This window comes from Martes martes (assembly GCF_963455335.1).
Source record: "Martes martes genome assembly, chromosome: 1".
NCBI classification, from domain to species: Eukaryota; Metazoa; Chordata; class Mammalia; order Carnivora; family Mustelidae; genus Martes; species Martes martes.
The window spans coordinates 5,426,920-5,442,031 of record NC_137888.1 but is presented as its reverse complement, the minus strand read 5'-3'; the positions used below and the strand labels follow the sequence as shown (position 1 = coordinate 5,442,031).

Here is a 15,112-nt window from a genome sequence, read left to right as displayed (position 1 = left end):
TTCAGCTGGAGATATTAGTTTCAGAGATGATTGTGACAGTTCTTTTTATGACCCATGCTCACAATCTCATATATTTCTTAGATGTACGTAATTTTCCATACCTTCTCATTTGTCAAAAAGTCATATTGTTGTTTTTGTCGTTGTTATTAAGGGACTCGGGTCGTTCAGAGCCTGCAGGTTGCAGCAATGTTTTAAATCTGAAAGAGAGGTTTTCTGGGTCCCCTTGAATGACGGCTGGTCTCCCCCTTCGCAATCAGATGCAAGGGTCCCTCAGGGAGGAAGAGGATTTGGGACTCTGAACTCCTAGTGCGGAAGGTGCTACTTACCTGCCGACATGGTTGGTGTCGAGGGTCCATCGCTGGGAGGGCCCCATTCCAGGCGCATGCAGTAATGCTAAAGAAACGTGTTTAAGGTACTGACATGAGCCTCAGGGAACTCCCACCCTGCCCAGTGGCCCTACCCCTTACAGATTCCCTGAAGTGCTGTTAAAATGCGAATGCACTGAGGCAGGGGCATACAAACATACCATGTTCTCTGCATCATCTGGGCTCTCATGGGTTCGAAAAATATAGCCCCCCAAATAGTCCCTGAACATTGGGACATTCTAAACGCACTACTCTTATGGGCAGCGGTAGCCAATCCAGTGTAGAGGAAAACGGGTCTATTGATTTAGGTCACAGATGCATCTGTCTGGCAGGGCTTGCAAAGCCACTGTCCTCTCCTCCCAGATGGAGGTGTGGTTGGAGGGATCTAGGAGATCAGCTTTGTCTCTGGAAAGATTGACAGGAGTCTGCTTAGGGTCTGCAAAGGGAATGTCACATAACTAGTTGCACCTGAAATAAAGTGCAACTCATATATATTTATATCCTTCTCCTTATATCCTTATCATCATTTGTCTGCGTCTATTTTCTATCTCTCTACCTACCTATCTTCTTTCTATCATCTATCTTTTATCATCTATCTATCTATCTATTATCTGTCATCTACCTCTTCTCTATTATCTATTGATCATCTATTATCTATTATCTACCTGTTATCTGTCTATTGTCTATCTATCTATTATCTATTTACTATCTATATATTATCTATCCATCATCTATCCACCTAATCTATCTATCATCTCTCTCTCTATCTCTCTATTATCTTTCACCTATCTTCTATCTAGGAGAGAAAGAACAGAGCAAGCAGGAAAGAACAAGCCTGTCTCACTTGAAACGATCCCGTGTCCTGCACCCTTTCTGTGAGGGGTGCTGCCTGAACATTATTATCCAAAATCACTGAGAAAGGAAGTGAGTGAATGATTAACTCAGGCTGCCTGGTGTCAAAGTCGGAGGTAGAGCCCCACCCCTGCTGCAAGTGCCAAAGACATTCCCATCCGGAGCTGGACCTGCCCAGCACACTGCTGGGCTCCAGACACAGTCCAGGTGGCAGTGAGGTCTTGACCCAAGTGCTATGGGGTGGGTCCTGTCCCCAGCTCTGCCTTGAGCTCACTCTAGGGACATGTTGGGTGCTTCCTCTGTAGACAAAGTAGTTTGAGTCTCAACTCTGGCTGTATTTTGGAATCATCTGAGAGCCTTTTATGAAACAGGGCTGTCTGGTGTTCCCCCAGGGCTGCTGGTGCATGTGACTCGGTCTTGCTACCAGAAGCCCTGAGTCCGGAGAGGGGTCCTGGGCCTGTATTTTTTTTTTTTTTTAAGATTTTATTTATTTATTTGAGAGAGAGAGAGAGCAAGCATAAGTAGGGGGAGGGATAGAGGCAGAGGGAGATGCAGACTCACTGCTGAGCAGAGAGCCCTGTGCAGGACTGGATCCCAGGACCCTGAGATGACCAGAGCTAAAGGCAGTCTGTGCTTGCATGTTCTTAAAAAAAGATGCTTTGCGATTGTGATGATTAACTTTCACCGGACTGAAGGAGTTCTAACAATGCTTCCCTTTTATAACTAGAGGGTTTTATTTATTTATTTGTTTTTATGTTTGGCTAGAATTTGATGCCGATGCCCAGTGAAAAGGGACACTCAGTCTGAGCTTTCACTTTGCTTTGGCTTCTATCTTATTTTCTATAATTGTTACAGTGTGAGTTAGTTAAATCCTTCCGGTTTAGCAGGCATATTGCTAAGTCTCCCTCACTGGAACAGAATGTAAGACCTGTGGAAGGTCAACCCAATCGTGAAGTTCAGATGGGGTCATCCATTGGAGACAATGATAGAAACAGCAGCCCTCATTCAGTCAGCAATCGTGTTGGCATCAGAAGTATATACAGGAACTCAGTGACTTTGACCCAGAGCTCTTGTGAATATCAGTTCCCCATTGGGTCAATATCTGTAGTTCTATTTAAATTGTCTCTATGAGGTTTTCAGGAAAAAGTAAAATCATAGCTAATATTTTTAACACCATGTGATATGTGGCCATGAGATGTGGAAAATCACATACAGAAGATATCTGAGGGGTTGGGACTGTGTTCTTGAGTTTCACAGTCTCTTGCAAGTGTAGAGTTGGGGCAGGCAGAGGACAGCCAAATCCTGGGCTCTGATGGGGGTCAGGACAGACTCTACTCTGCAAACTAGGTCCTGTGCTGGGGAAGGTGAGTGCACGCCGTGTGGTGACTGGCGGCTGTCTGCCTTCCTGCTCTCAGCTCCGTGATGGCTTCACCTTTGTGTTTTCTCTTGTTACAGATGGGCAGAAGAAAGTTCAAGAAGAATTCGACATTGACATGGATGCGCCAGAGACAGAACGCGCAGCTGTGGCCATTCAGTCTCAGTTCAGAAAATTCCAGAAGAAGAAGGCTGGGTCCCAGTCCTAGTGGGAAAACCCCTTCCTAGTATGCCGGAAGACACTGAATTCAAACATCATCTGTCAAGAAATTGAAAGAACAACACCCTAGAGAGAATCCATCTGCACACAATACACACATGCACACCTGTCTTGCAATGCATGTACAGAAACCCATGATATTTATTCCCTCATAGGAAGGTGTAGACAGTTCAACTGTGGGTGGCTTAATCTCTGTTTATCTCTAGTATCATTCCTCCTGCAGCAAACTCTTCCCTGATGTTGTAATAAAATGGAGTTACGATGTGTGATTCAAGTGTTTGCTTTGTCTCTCCCTTTAGAGCAACCCAGGAAGTGACCAGTGTTAGAGATGGCTGCGGGGCAGATGTCTTAAGAGGTAGAGCTGAAACACTGCTTCTGTGAGAAGCTTTCTGCTGGGAACAAGAGATCTACTCTTTGCCATACCTGTCTCATTTGAAGAGTATTAACTGCCAACTGGCAATGCATTTTCCTCTTATGATTGGAGTAGAGCTCTGTATCCTGGGTGCCAAAAAGCCAGTCTCCCAGCAGAATTATGACTCACCCAGGAGAACAAGAAAGGGGAGGGCACGTGTCACTCAGATATGCTCAGCAGGCACATCTCACAAATCCAAGGGGACTCCCCCACTGCTGAGGCCATTTTCTCTGCACCTGCATGGCTCCAGAGGGAAGGTGGTTCTCCGGTCCCTCCCCATCCCAACCTCCCTGAGCTCCTTACACTGTGATTTGCTACTTGCTAGAATCGTTCGCCACAACCTGCAATTTGAGAAACTGTCTGGCTTCTCTCCCATTAAGAGAATATCCTCCCCTGAGAACCTTGCAGGTAAATTGTTTCATGCACCCCAAAGGGGCTCCACAAGCTAGGAGAAGGGATTGTCATATGGAGAGGATGCCTCACAGAGTAAAGAACAGGGGGCTGGGTCCTTGCCTTGGGGCCCCAGGTGGTAGGAGCCCCAAACCCCTGAATCTTGCTGTTATTTGAGCTTCGCCGCGTGAGAAGATGATATGGAAGGTGCATCTTGTCTTCAGCGTCCTGAGGGGGTCTGTAGGGGCAGTGTTCTACAGAGGGGCACCTGATCTCTTTCTTTCACCAACTCCTTAACCCCGTGTCAAGGTGCAGCATGAAGAAAGTGGAAAGAGGAGAGACAGGGCTCTGTGTGTGTGTATGGCTGTTCACACCTGTGCCTGGGAGTGCAGATGTAAAGTGTGGTGGAAGGGGGCCAGGGGCCGCCTGGGGGTGGAGCCCATGCTGATCCTCCAGCAGGTCCCCGTTTGGGGCTGCAAGGTTCTGGGCCAAAAAAGATGCATCCATGGAAAGATGAACTGTTTCAAAAACTCCATCTGAAAATGTGTTTAATGTGTTTTGTGGGGAGATCCCTCCTACTGAACAATTCTCGGGCTGTTAGAGACAGGGGGTGGGCTCTGGGGTTCCCTGATGGGTTTCCAATTAAGAAGTACTCAGTAGTATTGCTTCGGTACCAGCAAACAGCCCGGGCTTCCTGGAGCTCCCGGCAGCTGTGGACGTGCTGCAAACAGGACAGCAGGTCAAGGGGACACTCCAGAGCAAGCCTTCTGAGACGGCAGGGCAAATGCCACAGAAGTTATATGGGCTGCTCAGTAGTCTTTATGGAGGTAAAGAGAGTAGGGAACATAATTCAGATGAATTCCCTCTACGTCCCACCCTTCTGGTGCCCTCATTGTCCCTTCATTATCTGAATATTACCACATAAAGAGAGTGGGCCCCTTCCGGAGTGTCTGGACCTGATGGCTGGTGTGGGTTTCATCATGCTCTGACTCACCTGGAAGCAAATCTGGTTTTACAGTGAGGATGCTCCCCCTAGAGGGACTCTCCTTGCAAAGCTGGAGAATCTAACCAAGGTTCTTCCTCAATGGTCCAAAGGGATGGGAAACACTCTTCAGTAATAATGGCCCACTGATGCAGAAGGAGAAGAGGGGGGCATTATGTCATGTTTGGAGAGGCCCTCAACAGCCCCAATACACCTCCCTGATCCCAATAACGGAACAAGGGCATATCTGACCTTTGAGTCATGGGAATGAAGTTTTTGTTTCTCAGGTAGATTCATAAGAGTGTCAAACTCTAGCTAACAGCAAAGGGAAGACTTCAAATCACCCCACTCTGCATGGGAGTTGGTATGTTGAGTTTCTGGCCTCATGGAGGCAGAGGAAGGAGAAGGGGCTTATGGTGCCAGGCTTGGAGGGCCTTTCTCTTCCCTTGGGCTATAGTGTTCAACCCCAAGGAGGGAATGTCCCCAGAGTGTGCCCAAGGAGGGATGTGTAGAGTGTCAGCAAGCTAGAGCATCATTAACTCAATATCATTTCACACATATTTATTGAACTCCTACCATGTGTACGTGCCGGTGCTATGACCATTCTTGTCAAGATGCTGGCTGGCTGGAGGTGAAGAGGCCCAAATAAACAGATAATAAAATGGAGACATTTGTGCTGGGGGCAGCTCATCCAGGCTTGGAGAATCACTCAAGTTTCCCTGAGAAACTGCCACCCCAGCAAGGATGGGAAAGATGATGGGAGTCACTAGATAAATAGGGTGGGTGGTTGCAGTTGGTTGGTGGAGAAGGCTCTGGGCAAGGTCCAGAAGGAGTTGCTCAGCTTTGCAGAGGCGCCCTGTATTACCACATCCCAGCCTGGGGCATGTGGTTCTGTCACCCACACTTGGGCAGGCCAGGAGGCAGGACTCCAATCTTGAGACTTGGAACTGGGTTGATCTTTGACTTTGAGTCGGCCAGGTGGCTGCAGAGAAGTTACCTACAGGAGCAGCAGCTTTCCTTTTCATCAGGGTGATGATCAAGTGTACTTAGGTGGATGGGAAAATGTTAGGAATTTAAAATGAGATAAAGTACTTGAGTGTCTGGCTGAGTGTAGGTGTCCGGTACATAAAAGGCAATAATGGCAGACCCATGTGGCGGAGTCCATCATTGGATCCAGCGGCAGCAAGCTTTTTCCTGAATCAACCCAATGCGGAGTTTCCATGGGATTCAGCTTCTCTTGCTGACAACCAGTTGGGCCAGTGGTGACACCTGACCGAAGATGTGGGCTCAGCCAATCAGAATCCTTCTCTCATGAGTTTGGACTGATGGTCATGTTTACTGAGCTAGTTAACAGGAAAGAGATGTTGAGTTGGGGTCAAAGCTGTTATTGTGACAGATTAATCTGAAAAAAAGTCTTCACAAAAATGCAACCCCCCCCCTTTTTTTCCCAGGAAGTGACAAAAGCCAGTTTGGAGAGAGATGTAAGAGAGTGCCAAGAGGTTTTGAGGGCCCAGGAGTGACAAAGGGTAGCTTAGGTTGAGTTAGTTATTTTGTTGCAATGAGCAGAAACCCATTCACATGAGCTAAAAACAGAATTATTCAGGACTCACAGACATCTAAAAATAGAATATCCAAGACATCCAAGTAAAGAATAGAACACCATGGGCAGGCAGAATTACATTAAATTTATAAATAAACTGGAGTGTGGTGCGGAAAGAATTGACATGTTTATATTATTAACTTTACAGCATTTTACGACTTTCAGTGAAGTTTTATAGTTTTCTTCACAAAGGTCTTTCTATTCTATTTCTAGATATTTCACGGTTTTTGTTGTCCTTCTAAATAGAATCTTTGGTGGTGGGTATTAAGGAGGTCACGTATTGCATGGAGCACTGGGTGTAATGCATAAACAATGAATCTTGGAGCACTGAAAAAAGAAACTAAAGTTAAATAGAATCTTTGCCCAAAGCTTTTCTATTTGGTTTTGCTGTTACCCAGGAAAACTACCAATATCTGTGTATTTAAGTCTATAACTACTCATCTTACTGAACTGCATAATATCTGATGGTTTTTCAGTGGATTCTTTGGGATTTCCCCGTAGACAGTCCTATCATCTGCAAAGAACAATAATTTGTCTCTTTTCCTCCACATTTTTAGCTCCTTTCTTATTCCTAGTATTCCTTATACTTCACCTTGCACTTTGAGGGAGGCTTGGGGGTTGTAGCAGCCTTCGGTGACAGTGACAGACCACCTCTTGAGGTATTATTCTCACAGCTCATCTATTTTGGGTTGACAGATTTTAACATCAGAGGGTCATGTATTTTCAAGTCCTGTAGTCTTGTCATACCTTTGAAGGAACAAATTTTATATATCCTGAAGTCTAGTTTGGATAAATTAGTAGAATTATAAGGGAGGAGTAGGGAGGAGAGTTTAGGCTTGGTGCTTGAGGTGAGGATTCACATGGATGGCATGTTTAGAAGATTTCACTTGATTCCAATTCAAAGCATGGATCATTGAGGTGGGGTCCGCTGGTTAGTTTGCGACATTCACAGTCTTAGTCAGCTTAGGCTTCTGTAACAAAATACCACAGTCTGGGGGGCAACAGACATTTATTTCTCATACTTCTGGAGGCAGGAGGTCCAAGATAAAGGTGTTGGCTAATTCGATTCCTGGTGAGAGCCCTCCTCCTGGTTTGTAGGTGGCCTCCTTTTTGCTGACTCTTCACATGGTAAAGAGAAAGAGAGCTCTGGTGTCTCTTCTTCTTATAAGGGCACCAATCCCACCATGGGCTTTCACCCTCATGGCCTCACCTAAACCCAATCGCCTCCCAAAGGTCTCACCTCCTAATACCATCACATTGGCAGTTAAGACTTTACCATATGAATTCTGGGGGAGAGGGACATTTAGTCCATGACACCTGCCTTTATAGGCACAGGGATGGCCAGTTCTCCTAGAAGTCATTGACTGTAATGTGATTAGACTAACACATTGGACTTTATTCATGGCCAGGCTGATTTACTGTAGGGCTGCAATTTGCACTGTGTTGGTTCTCTTCCCCTAAAGGCTGTGACAGTGGGCTCTGTTCACTGCCACATTGCCCTTTTGGAAGTAGTTTATTCTTTTGCTAAGAGATGCTTAATTGAATAAGAATTAAGGGTAAGTGAGATGCTACTGTGCTTTCTGTGACCTCCCCAGGAGTCAGGGGTCCCTAGGGCAGGGATAATGATAGGTTTGGCAGGGCCGTTTCAGGATTCCTGAATAAAACAACTAAACAACCAGAAGATTGTCAAAAGTAGAAGCACTAACCTTGTTCTCTCTCTCTGCTCCTTGCCCTGTAGAGCTGATCTGAATATGGAGATTTTAACCATCCCCCCACCAGGCACCTCCCCCCACCCCCACTGCCCAGCTAATCATTCTCATTATTTCTGTGTACCTCTGTTGCTGTAGGGTCTCTGCCACCTGAGTGTTTTAAAAGATGAGTCATGATTGCTCACGAAGGTTGGAGAAGTGCCTCTCTGTTAGAGGTTCTTGAGCTTTGGTTGGGGGTCTTTTTCCAACCCCAACAACTCAAGAACCACTTCCTAGCCTACCTGTGAAATGAATGTCAGAGCTTCCATTAGATGATTGTTTTGTCCAAAGCCAGGCTGAGTCCTTGACTGGTGAGATGGATTCCTGCATAGAAACACCCAGACACAGGTGAGACCATGCAGTGTTCCATGAGAACACGTTCAGTGAGGGGCCTGAGCTTCCCTGCTGGGTTTCCCGAATGTGACTCCACCATTTCCCTCTGGTGCAACCATGACCACCTGTGTCCCAGGCCTTTAACCAATCACTATGGTTAAAGCAATCACAGGGCATGCATCCTGCCTGAGAAAGAAGGCTTTCTTTCAACACTTGTTAAGTGTTGACTGGTGGTTAGAGCTAATGGTGGGGAGAGAGTCAATGCCTTTCCACACCTGGATCACTTCAGCAGTCACTCCTCTGATTTCTCTACTCTGCATCCATTTTCCTATTTCCAGTGCATTCCTTTGTGTCAGCCAATCATTTAAGAATGTAAATTGAATCATGTCATCTTTACCGTGTCTTCCCACTTCCAAACTTAAAATCTTTTGAGGGTTTCACTGTATCTCAGGAAAAAGCCAATTTCTTTGACATGGCCTTTGACAACCTGCATGGTGCCCTTTCTCTTCACTTTCTCGGAGTATCACTTCCTCAAGCACACTTTTCACCCTACCTCAGCTCCTTTGAGCCTGCTCCTCTGTCTTTGCTTCCTTTAGTTCTGGGCTGTCACGCTACTTTCTGGAGCAGTTGAGATAAAACTACCTACCAGGAAAGATAAATCCCCGAATCCTGGAGGCTGGGCCCTATAGAATTTTATTTCTCACCGCAGAGCCTGATGCAAGTGTTCTGAGTCATGACCAATATCCATGTGGAAGATGGCTTCAAAGGTTTGTAATGGACCAGCCCTAGAGGTGATCGGTTCCAATGGCCAGAATGCAGGCACATGCACTTTTCCGTTCTTTTCCTTCTTTCCTCCTCTCCTTTCCTCTCCTCTCCTTTCCTTTCCTTTCTTTCCCTTCCATTTTTTTCTTTTAGAGAGTATACATGAAAAGGGAAAGGGCAGAGGGAGAGAGAGAGACTCTTAAGTAGGTTTCATGCCCAGTGCAGAGATTGATTTGGGGCTTGAGCTAAGGACCTGAGATCATGACCAGAGCCAAAACGAAGAGTTGGTTGCTTAGACGACTAAACCACCCAGGTGCCCCAAGGCCACACTTATTTTAAAGGAAAGATATGAGGTCAGGAGGTAGAGGAAACAGGTTTTGGTGGACACATGGCAGTTTCTGCCACAAGCTCTCCTGTCCTATCCCCATCTCACACTTGAGGTCCTGTTCTTGATGACACTTACTACAGCTTTAATCTCAGATGTGCTTATGTGATTCTTTGATTAAGGCTGGCCTCCTCTGCTCAGCTCTATTAGGGCAGGAATAATCACTTTATGGGCAATTTAGTTGTTCAGCAAACACTTACCTTGAGAATTAGTGAATACATAGATGTCCAAGTTTGTTGCATGCGCATTATAGAAAATGTCTCTCCCAACATATCTGAGGACAGAGGGACATAGAGAAATCCTGTGCTTTCATTTAGTAAACAGCCCAGAAAGACCATGATTTAGTCAGAGTTCAAAGTCAGCCTATAGTCTTTGGCTTTTCATTTTCTTTTTAAGGAGGGTCTTAGAAAGCCAGCCCTGTTGTAGATTTTCTTGTCACCCCAGTTTATGATGGGTAGGTATACAATGGAATCCAGTGCTGATGAACACTGATGCATAGGTACATTTCTAGTCCACCTCTCTTATGGAAAGGAAAAAAAAATCAAACAAATCCCCAAGCTTGTGGTGGCCTCAAGGACAACAGTGTTCTGAATACTGCAAGTCCAGGATTCTACTTACATATATATATATTTTTTTTCATGTCATTCCTTCCATATAGAACATAGCCTCAGCTTTCCACTCACCCATCCGGAAAAGAAGACCTCCTTGGACTATGGTCAGTGTAGCCAAGTTTTGACCTCAACTCAGTCACTATTACTAGTGTTACCTGTAAGAACTGTAACTCCTTCTTGCCTCAGTCTATCCCTCTATAAAGTGGGTATAATAAGCCCCCACGATGGTAGGAGCGGAATGGAGTCTTTTCCATGTGTCCGCCTGAAGCAAGATGCTGAGTACCTAATGTGTATTAATTCATGTGATTAGAAAATAGGTACTTTATCCCCAATTTACAGATGAAGGTATTAAGTCTGAGAGAGGATAAGGCAGTGCTCAAGTCTGTGCAGGTAGTGATGGGTGAGATGGGATTTCTTATCTGGGTCTGACTTGAAAATGTGGTTTTTAATACCTAAATCACCCAGTGTGAGGTACTGAATACCAATATACCTTACAACCAGTGATATTTCTTGCCCACATAGGGCATCATTCAAGTTCATTCAGAGACCCCTGTGGTGCCTCCCTCATCCATTCAGGTCTTTAGGGGGTCCTCTTGACTTTGAATTCTGACAGTGGTGGTGGAAGATAGAACAATGGCCCTCAAAGGTGCCCATGGTCCAGTCCCCAGCACCTGTGACTACATTACCTTACATGGCAAAACAGACTCTGCTGTGATGTGATTAAATCACAGATCTTGAGATAGGGAGATTATGCTGGATGCCTCGTGGCTCAATGTCATCATGGAGTTCTCATAAAAGGAAGACAAGAAGGTTGTGTCAGAAAAGATGAGGCTGGTGAGCTAGATTGGAGAGACAGCCTTGGAAAGTGGAGGAGAGCCGGGGAGCCAACCAGTGTGGGTGGCCTCTAGACACTAGAAAAGGCAAGGAAGAAGATCCTCCCTGGGACCTCCAGAAAGAACTCAGCCCAGCCAAAATCTTGACTTTACTCCATAAAACTCATTTTGGACTTTGGACTTCCACAACCGTTACTGCAAATTTGCGTTGTTTAAGCTACTAAATTTTAGGAATTTGTTGCAGTACGATGGGAAACTAATACAATGGTATTTTCTTATGCCTTAACACTTTGTGTGGTCTTGTAAATTTAACTGTTACCCATGTGTTCAGTATTATCAGTCTAGGTGTAAAGATAGAGTGGGGGAGGCCACAGTTTATCCCTCTCCATCAGAACATTGTAGACACAAAAGAGGGCTTGTGAAAAAGTCTGTTGGGTCCAAAACCATAGCCCAGTGGTAAGGCCATTGAGAAGGCCAGCAAATCATTATGTCACCAAGCCCTGTCTCTGGGAATAGAAACTGCACACACAGCTTCATTACCCTGCAGTCTCCATGGGGCTCTCAGACAGGGAGGTGTTGATGGTTGAAGGGAGCCAGCAGTACTATGGGGTCCGTAGCTGCTGGGACCAGACCACTGTGGCTGAACTCAACACATGGCAGTGCCCTGCCTTGGAGTCAGGCCAGCACTGGCTGTCACTGCCTGTTCTTTCAGGGTTCAGGTATAGCTCAGGCTCTTTTGTGTATTTTGTTTGCAACCAAGCCAGCAGCCTCTGCAGCACCAGGGCCCTGAGCCAAGCTGATGAACATAGTGGCCACAGGAGTGGCTTTGCCACTGCAGTGCTGTGAGCAGAGAGGGAGCAATGCAGGCTCTGCACCACTTGTAATATTCCTTCTGTGTTCCCATCTTCCCACAGAAGTGGAGCTCTGAGCAAAGAAAGATGCACATCTCCACCATCCTCCCAGTGTAGATTAACAGTGGGGCGAGACAACTTTATTAATTTGATAACCTCCTAGGTGGGCATTCAGTGGTGTGGGACCTCCATGGAGCTGTTCACAGAGTGGCTGGCTTGGTTTTTATGACTGTCTGGGTCTAAATGAACAAAGGCATTCTCCTGTTCCCCGGGGGAATTGCTAGGATCTCCATCTACCTCTTACTTACTCACTGTAGCCCCTTATCTGATTCATGCTCATAAATCAAAGAGCATTCAGTGCTGCAAACCAATGTAGATGTCTCATCCACACTGCATTTTATAAACAAATAAAGCAAAGCTTGGAGTCATGGAGTGGCTTATCCAGGGCCTCAAGGCCAGACCCTGGCCCAGAGTCCTTCAGGGACAGTGTGTCCTTGCAAGTTTAGACCACAAAGAGAGCTGATGCAGCCCACCCCAACTTCCCATCAGACACGTGAAGCTGTACTTGACCATATCCTGACCCCTAAAGACCCCTTGCTGGCCAGGCTACACAACCTTCTGCTAACATTCCCTAGAAGTGGAAATAGAAGGAAGATCTGAAGCAAACAAATAGTGGGCTACCCTATAGCTATTTTAGTACAAATCTTGGGAGAGTGGAGAGGAGGAGGTATGGCAGTCAGGATAAGCCCAGCTGCTTTCACCAAACACCCCAAATAATAGTGGTTCCAATAAGAGGGCTGTCTCATGTGGGGCAGTCTGCATCAAGCATTGCAGGGCTGTGTGGTACCTCCTGGTGTCAGGAACAGTGTCTTCACCCATTTGTTCCACCATCCTCAGGTCCTGCCCTTTCCCTTCTAGTCACTGTGGGTCCACATTCCAGTTCTAGGAAGGGCACATGGGGATGGAAACCTGGGAGGATGGATACAGAGGGATAGCCCATGGTCTGTGCCACATGGGTCATCTTGTGGCCTAAACTATGGAGATGGGCATATGTATGGCCCAAGTTCTCCAGAAAGTGATCACCTGTCCACTCCTCTCAGCAAGCGTGGTCTGGGGATATGTGACTGATGTGGCATAGCATATGTTCTTATCGCCTGCCCAGAACTCTCCAGTTAATGTGACAGCCGCCTCTTCTGAGCCTCTGTGACTCCCCTGGGGCTTCTCCTGGCCCGCATGCAGGGCAACAAGGGAGTGACAGGGTGTTCCTGCCACTCAGTGCAGTCCCCAGCTGATGCCTGATGGGGGTTGGAGGACAACTATCCCAGTTTCCTCACTCCTTGGGTGAGCTCATTCCAAGGCTGTTCTCTAAGCACAGAGCAACCTTGGTTGGCTTTGCTCCTTCCCATGTCATGTCCTCACTTCCCTCCCCATGCTCCCTCAGATAACCTCCCAAATAAGCCACTTACATTTCAATCCTTGTCTCAAAGTTTATTGGGGGAAACCAACCCTAGACATATGGTGAGGAAGACGTGTGGGCATTTTTAGCTAAAACTCCAGGTTCTAAGGATTCTGGACCATATGTTTTGTTTATATCCTATTTTTCACAACCTCTTTTTATTAAGAAATCAGCCTCTTAAGATGAAAACAGGCAAGAATTGATTTGGTTTTTATCTATCAAGAGTTATTTTGTTATGTTACTTGAAGAAAAATCTTGCCTTCAGGGAGAAGGAAGGTGGAGTGGGGTAGTGTAACCAATCTGCTTTGTTTTGGGTTCTGGATGAGTCCTGTAGATACAATAATGAAGGAAACATGGCCTCTCTGTCCCCCCGAAGGCTGCCTCCAGTGGGAGATTGAAGATGTAAGAATATAAGGAAGCAAGTAAGGCTGAGCCTGCAAATGTCACATGGAGCTCATTTGTATGAGAGAGAGAGAGAGAGTGTGCTCATGCAATGGACGGGTCTCCATGGCCAGGGTGAGGGACAGAAACTTCTTGGACTGGAAAGATGGAAAGAGGAGAGAGGAGAGCCCAACATTGGGGTTACAATGTCTGTGACAAGACCACATGTTCTTGCATCAACTTCCACAATTTGATCACAGGAACTTCAGTCACGAAAACCTCCCTCTGGTTCCTTGGGCATTGAATATTAACTTACTCTCGGCTTTTCCAGCTTAGCTGAACATGCATTTCAGGTCACTTCAGGGACACCGCTATCTTCATTGATTTGTTATGACTTGGTGCTCAGGTTCCTGGGATATGCTAACATCTTGGGTCTGCTTCAGCATCTCAGGTTAAAATAAGGATGATATTCTCTACATAGGCACCTCCATGCTTTCTCCTGGTGGTGTGACTCTCTGCCCACTCTCTCTGTTCCTCCCAGAGGTTCACTCACCTATTCTTTGTTGAAGCGCTCTTGGGCCATTTTCAAGAAGGTTCTTGCTCCCCAAGAACAATTCCTTGTGTGTGGTCCAGTCTTAGTTTCCTCAAGGCTCTCTGCCTGAGGGGTAGTGCTCGCCAGGAGGCTCCTTGATGCCTCATGACAGCACATCCCTGATGCACACAAACACTCAATGGTCCTGGTTGCAGAGAAGCTTGAGCTGGTAGCCTGCACAGAGCTGAGCCTTTCTCCTGGCACCTATGTTATTCTAGAACTATGAAAAGCTACTCCAGTTAAAATCAGTTTAGTTTGGGATGAGACCGATTGCACTGTGGCCCCTCAAGATCTTCTGAGTCCTGTCCCTCTACTTTTTCTATAATTTCTAAGCCTCAGACGCTGACCTTCCAGTTTTCTTAAAGGGCAAACTAACAAACTGAGTTGTCTCCCAGAAAGATTATATCATCTTTATCTTGCTTTAAACTAGATGCCTGACCTGGATTGAACCAGTCCTGGGTATGCCTCTTGGCTTCCTCTGGGACCACACTGACTCTCCATGTGAGGTCTCCCTAGGAAATCGTGTCAATGTGCCTCTGTGGGGTTTGTGGACTTTAAAACCTGGCTTTGTATTAAGTGGTCTGATTTGGTGTCTGAGCTGAAAGTGACTCAAGTAGGTTTTAGGGATAAGGTGGGACTAGCAGGGGTTGTGTGTTTCTGTTGTGTGAGTCATTCTATCCCGGGCCCAGATTCACATGAAAGATCCAGAACTTGGACGCCATCGCGGGTGAGGAGTAGACTGTCTTCCTCCTCTTCTTCCCACCTTTTCGGTACTCAGGTTACTCGTCCTTCCTGTCTCTCTCGAGTCCCACTTTAGATCCCTTAATAATAGTAGCTATTACTCAGGATAATTAATGCTTAATAATTAAAACCACATCTCAAAGGCTTGATGCACAAGAAGTGAGTATCTCATTCCTGTGAGGTCTCATGAGCATCGCGTAGCTCTCCTGAGCAGCTCTCCACCC

At 46.2% G+C, this 15,112-nt stretch overlaps 1 protein-coding gene across 1 annotated transcript in view; it reads left to right on the top strand.

The window, feature by feature from the left end:
- PCP4 (Purkinje cell protein 4) overlaps positions 1-3,079 on the top strand; it is a 52,468-nt gene extending 49,389 nt beyond the window's left edge. The window contains exon 3 of the mRNA XM_080821468.1: positions 2,673-3,079. Coding sequence (XP_080677594.1) covers positions 2,673-2,800 — 128 coding nt within the window. The 3' untranslated portion in view covers positions 2,801-3,079. The remainder of the gene's footprint in view (positions 1-2,672) is intronic.
- Positions 3,080-15,112: the final 12,033 nt, after the last annotated feature.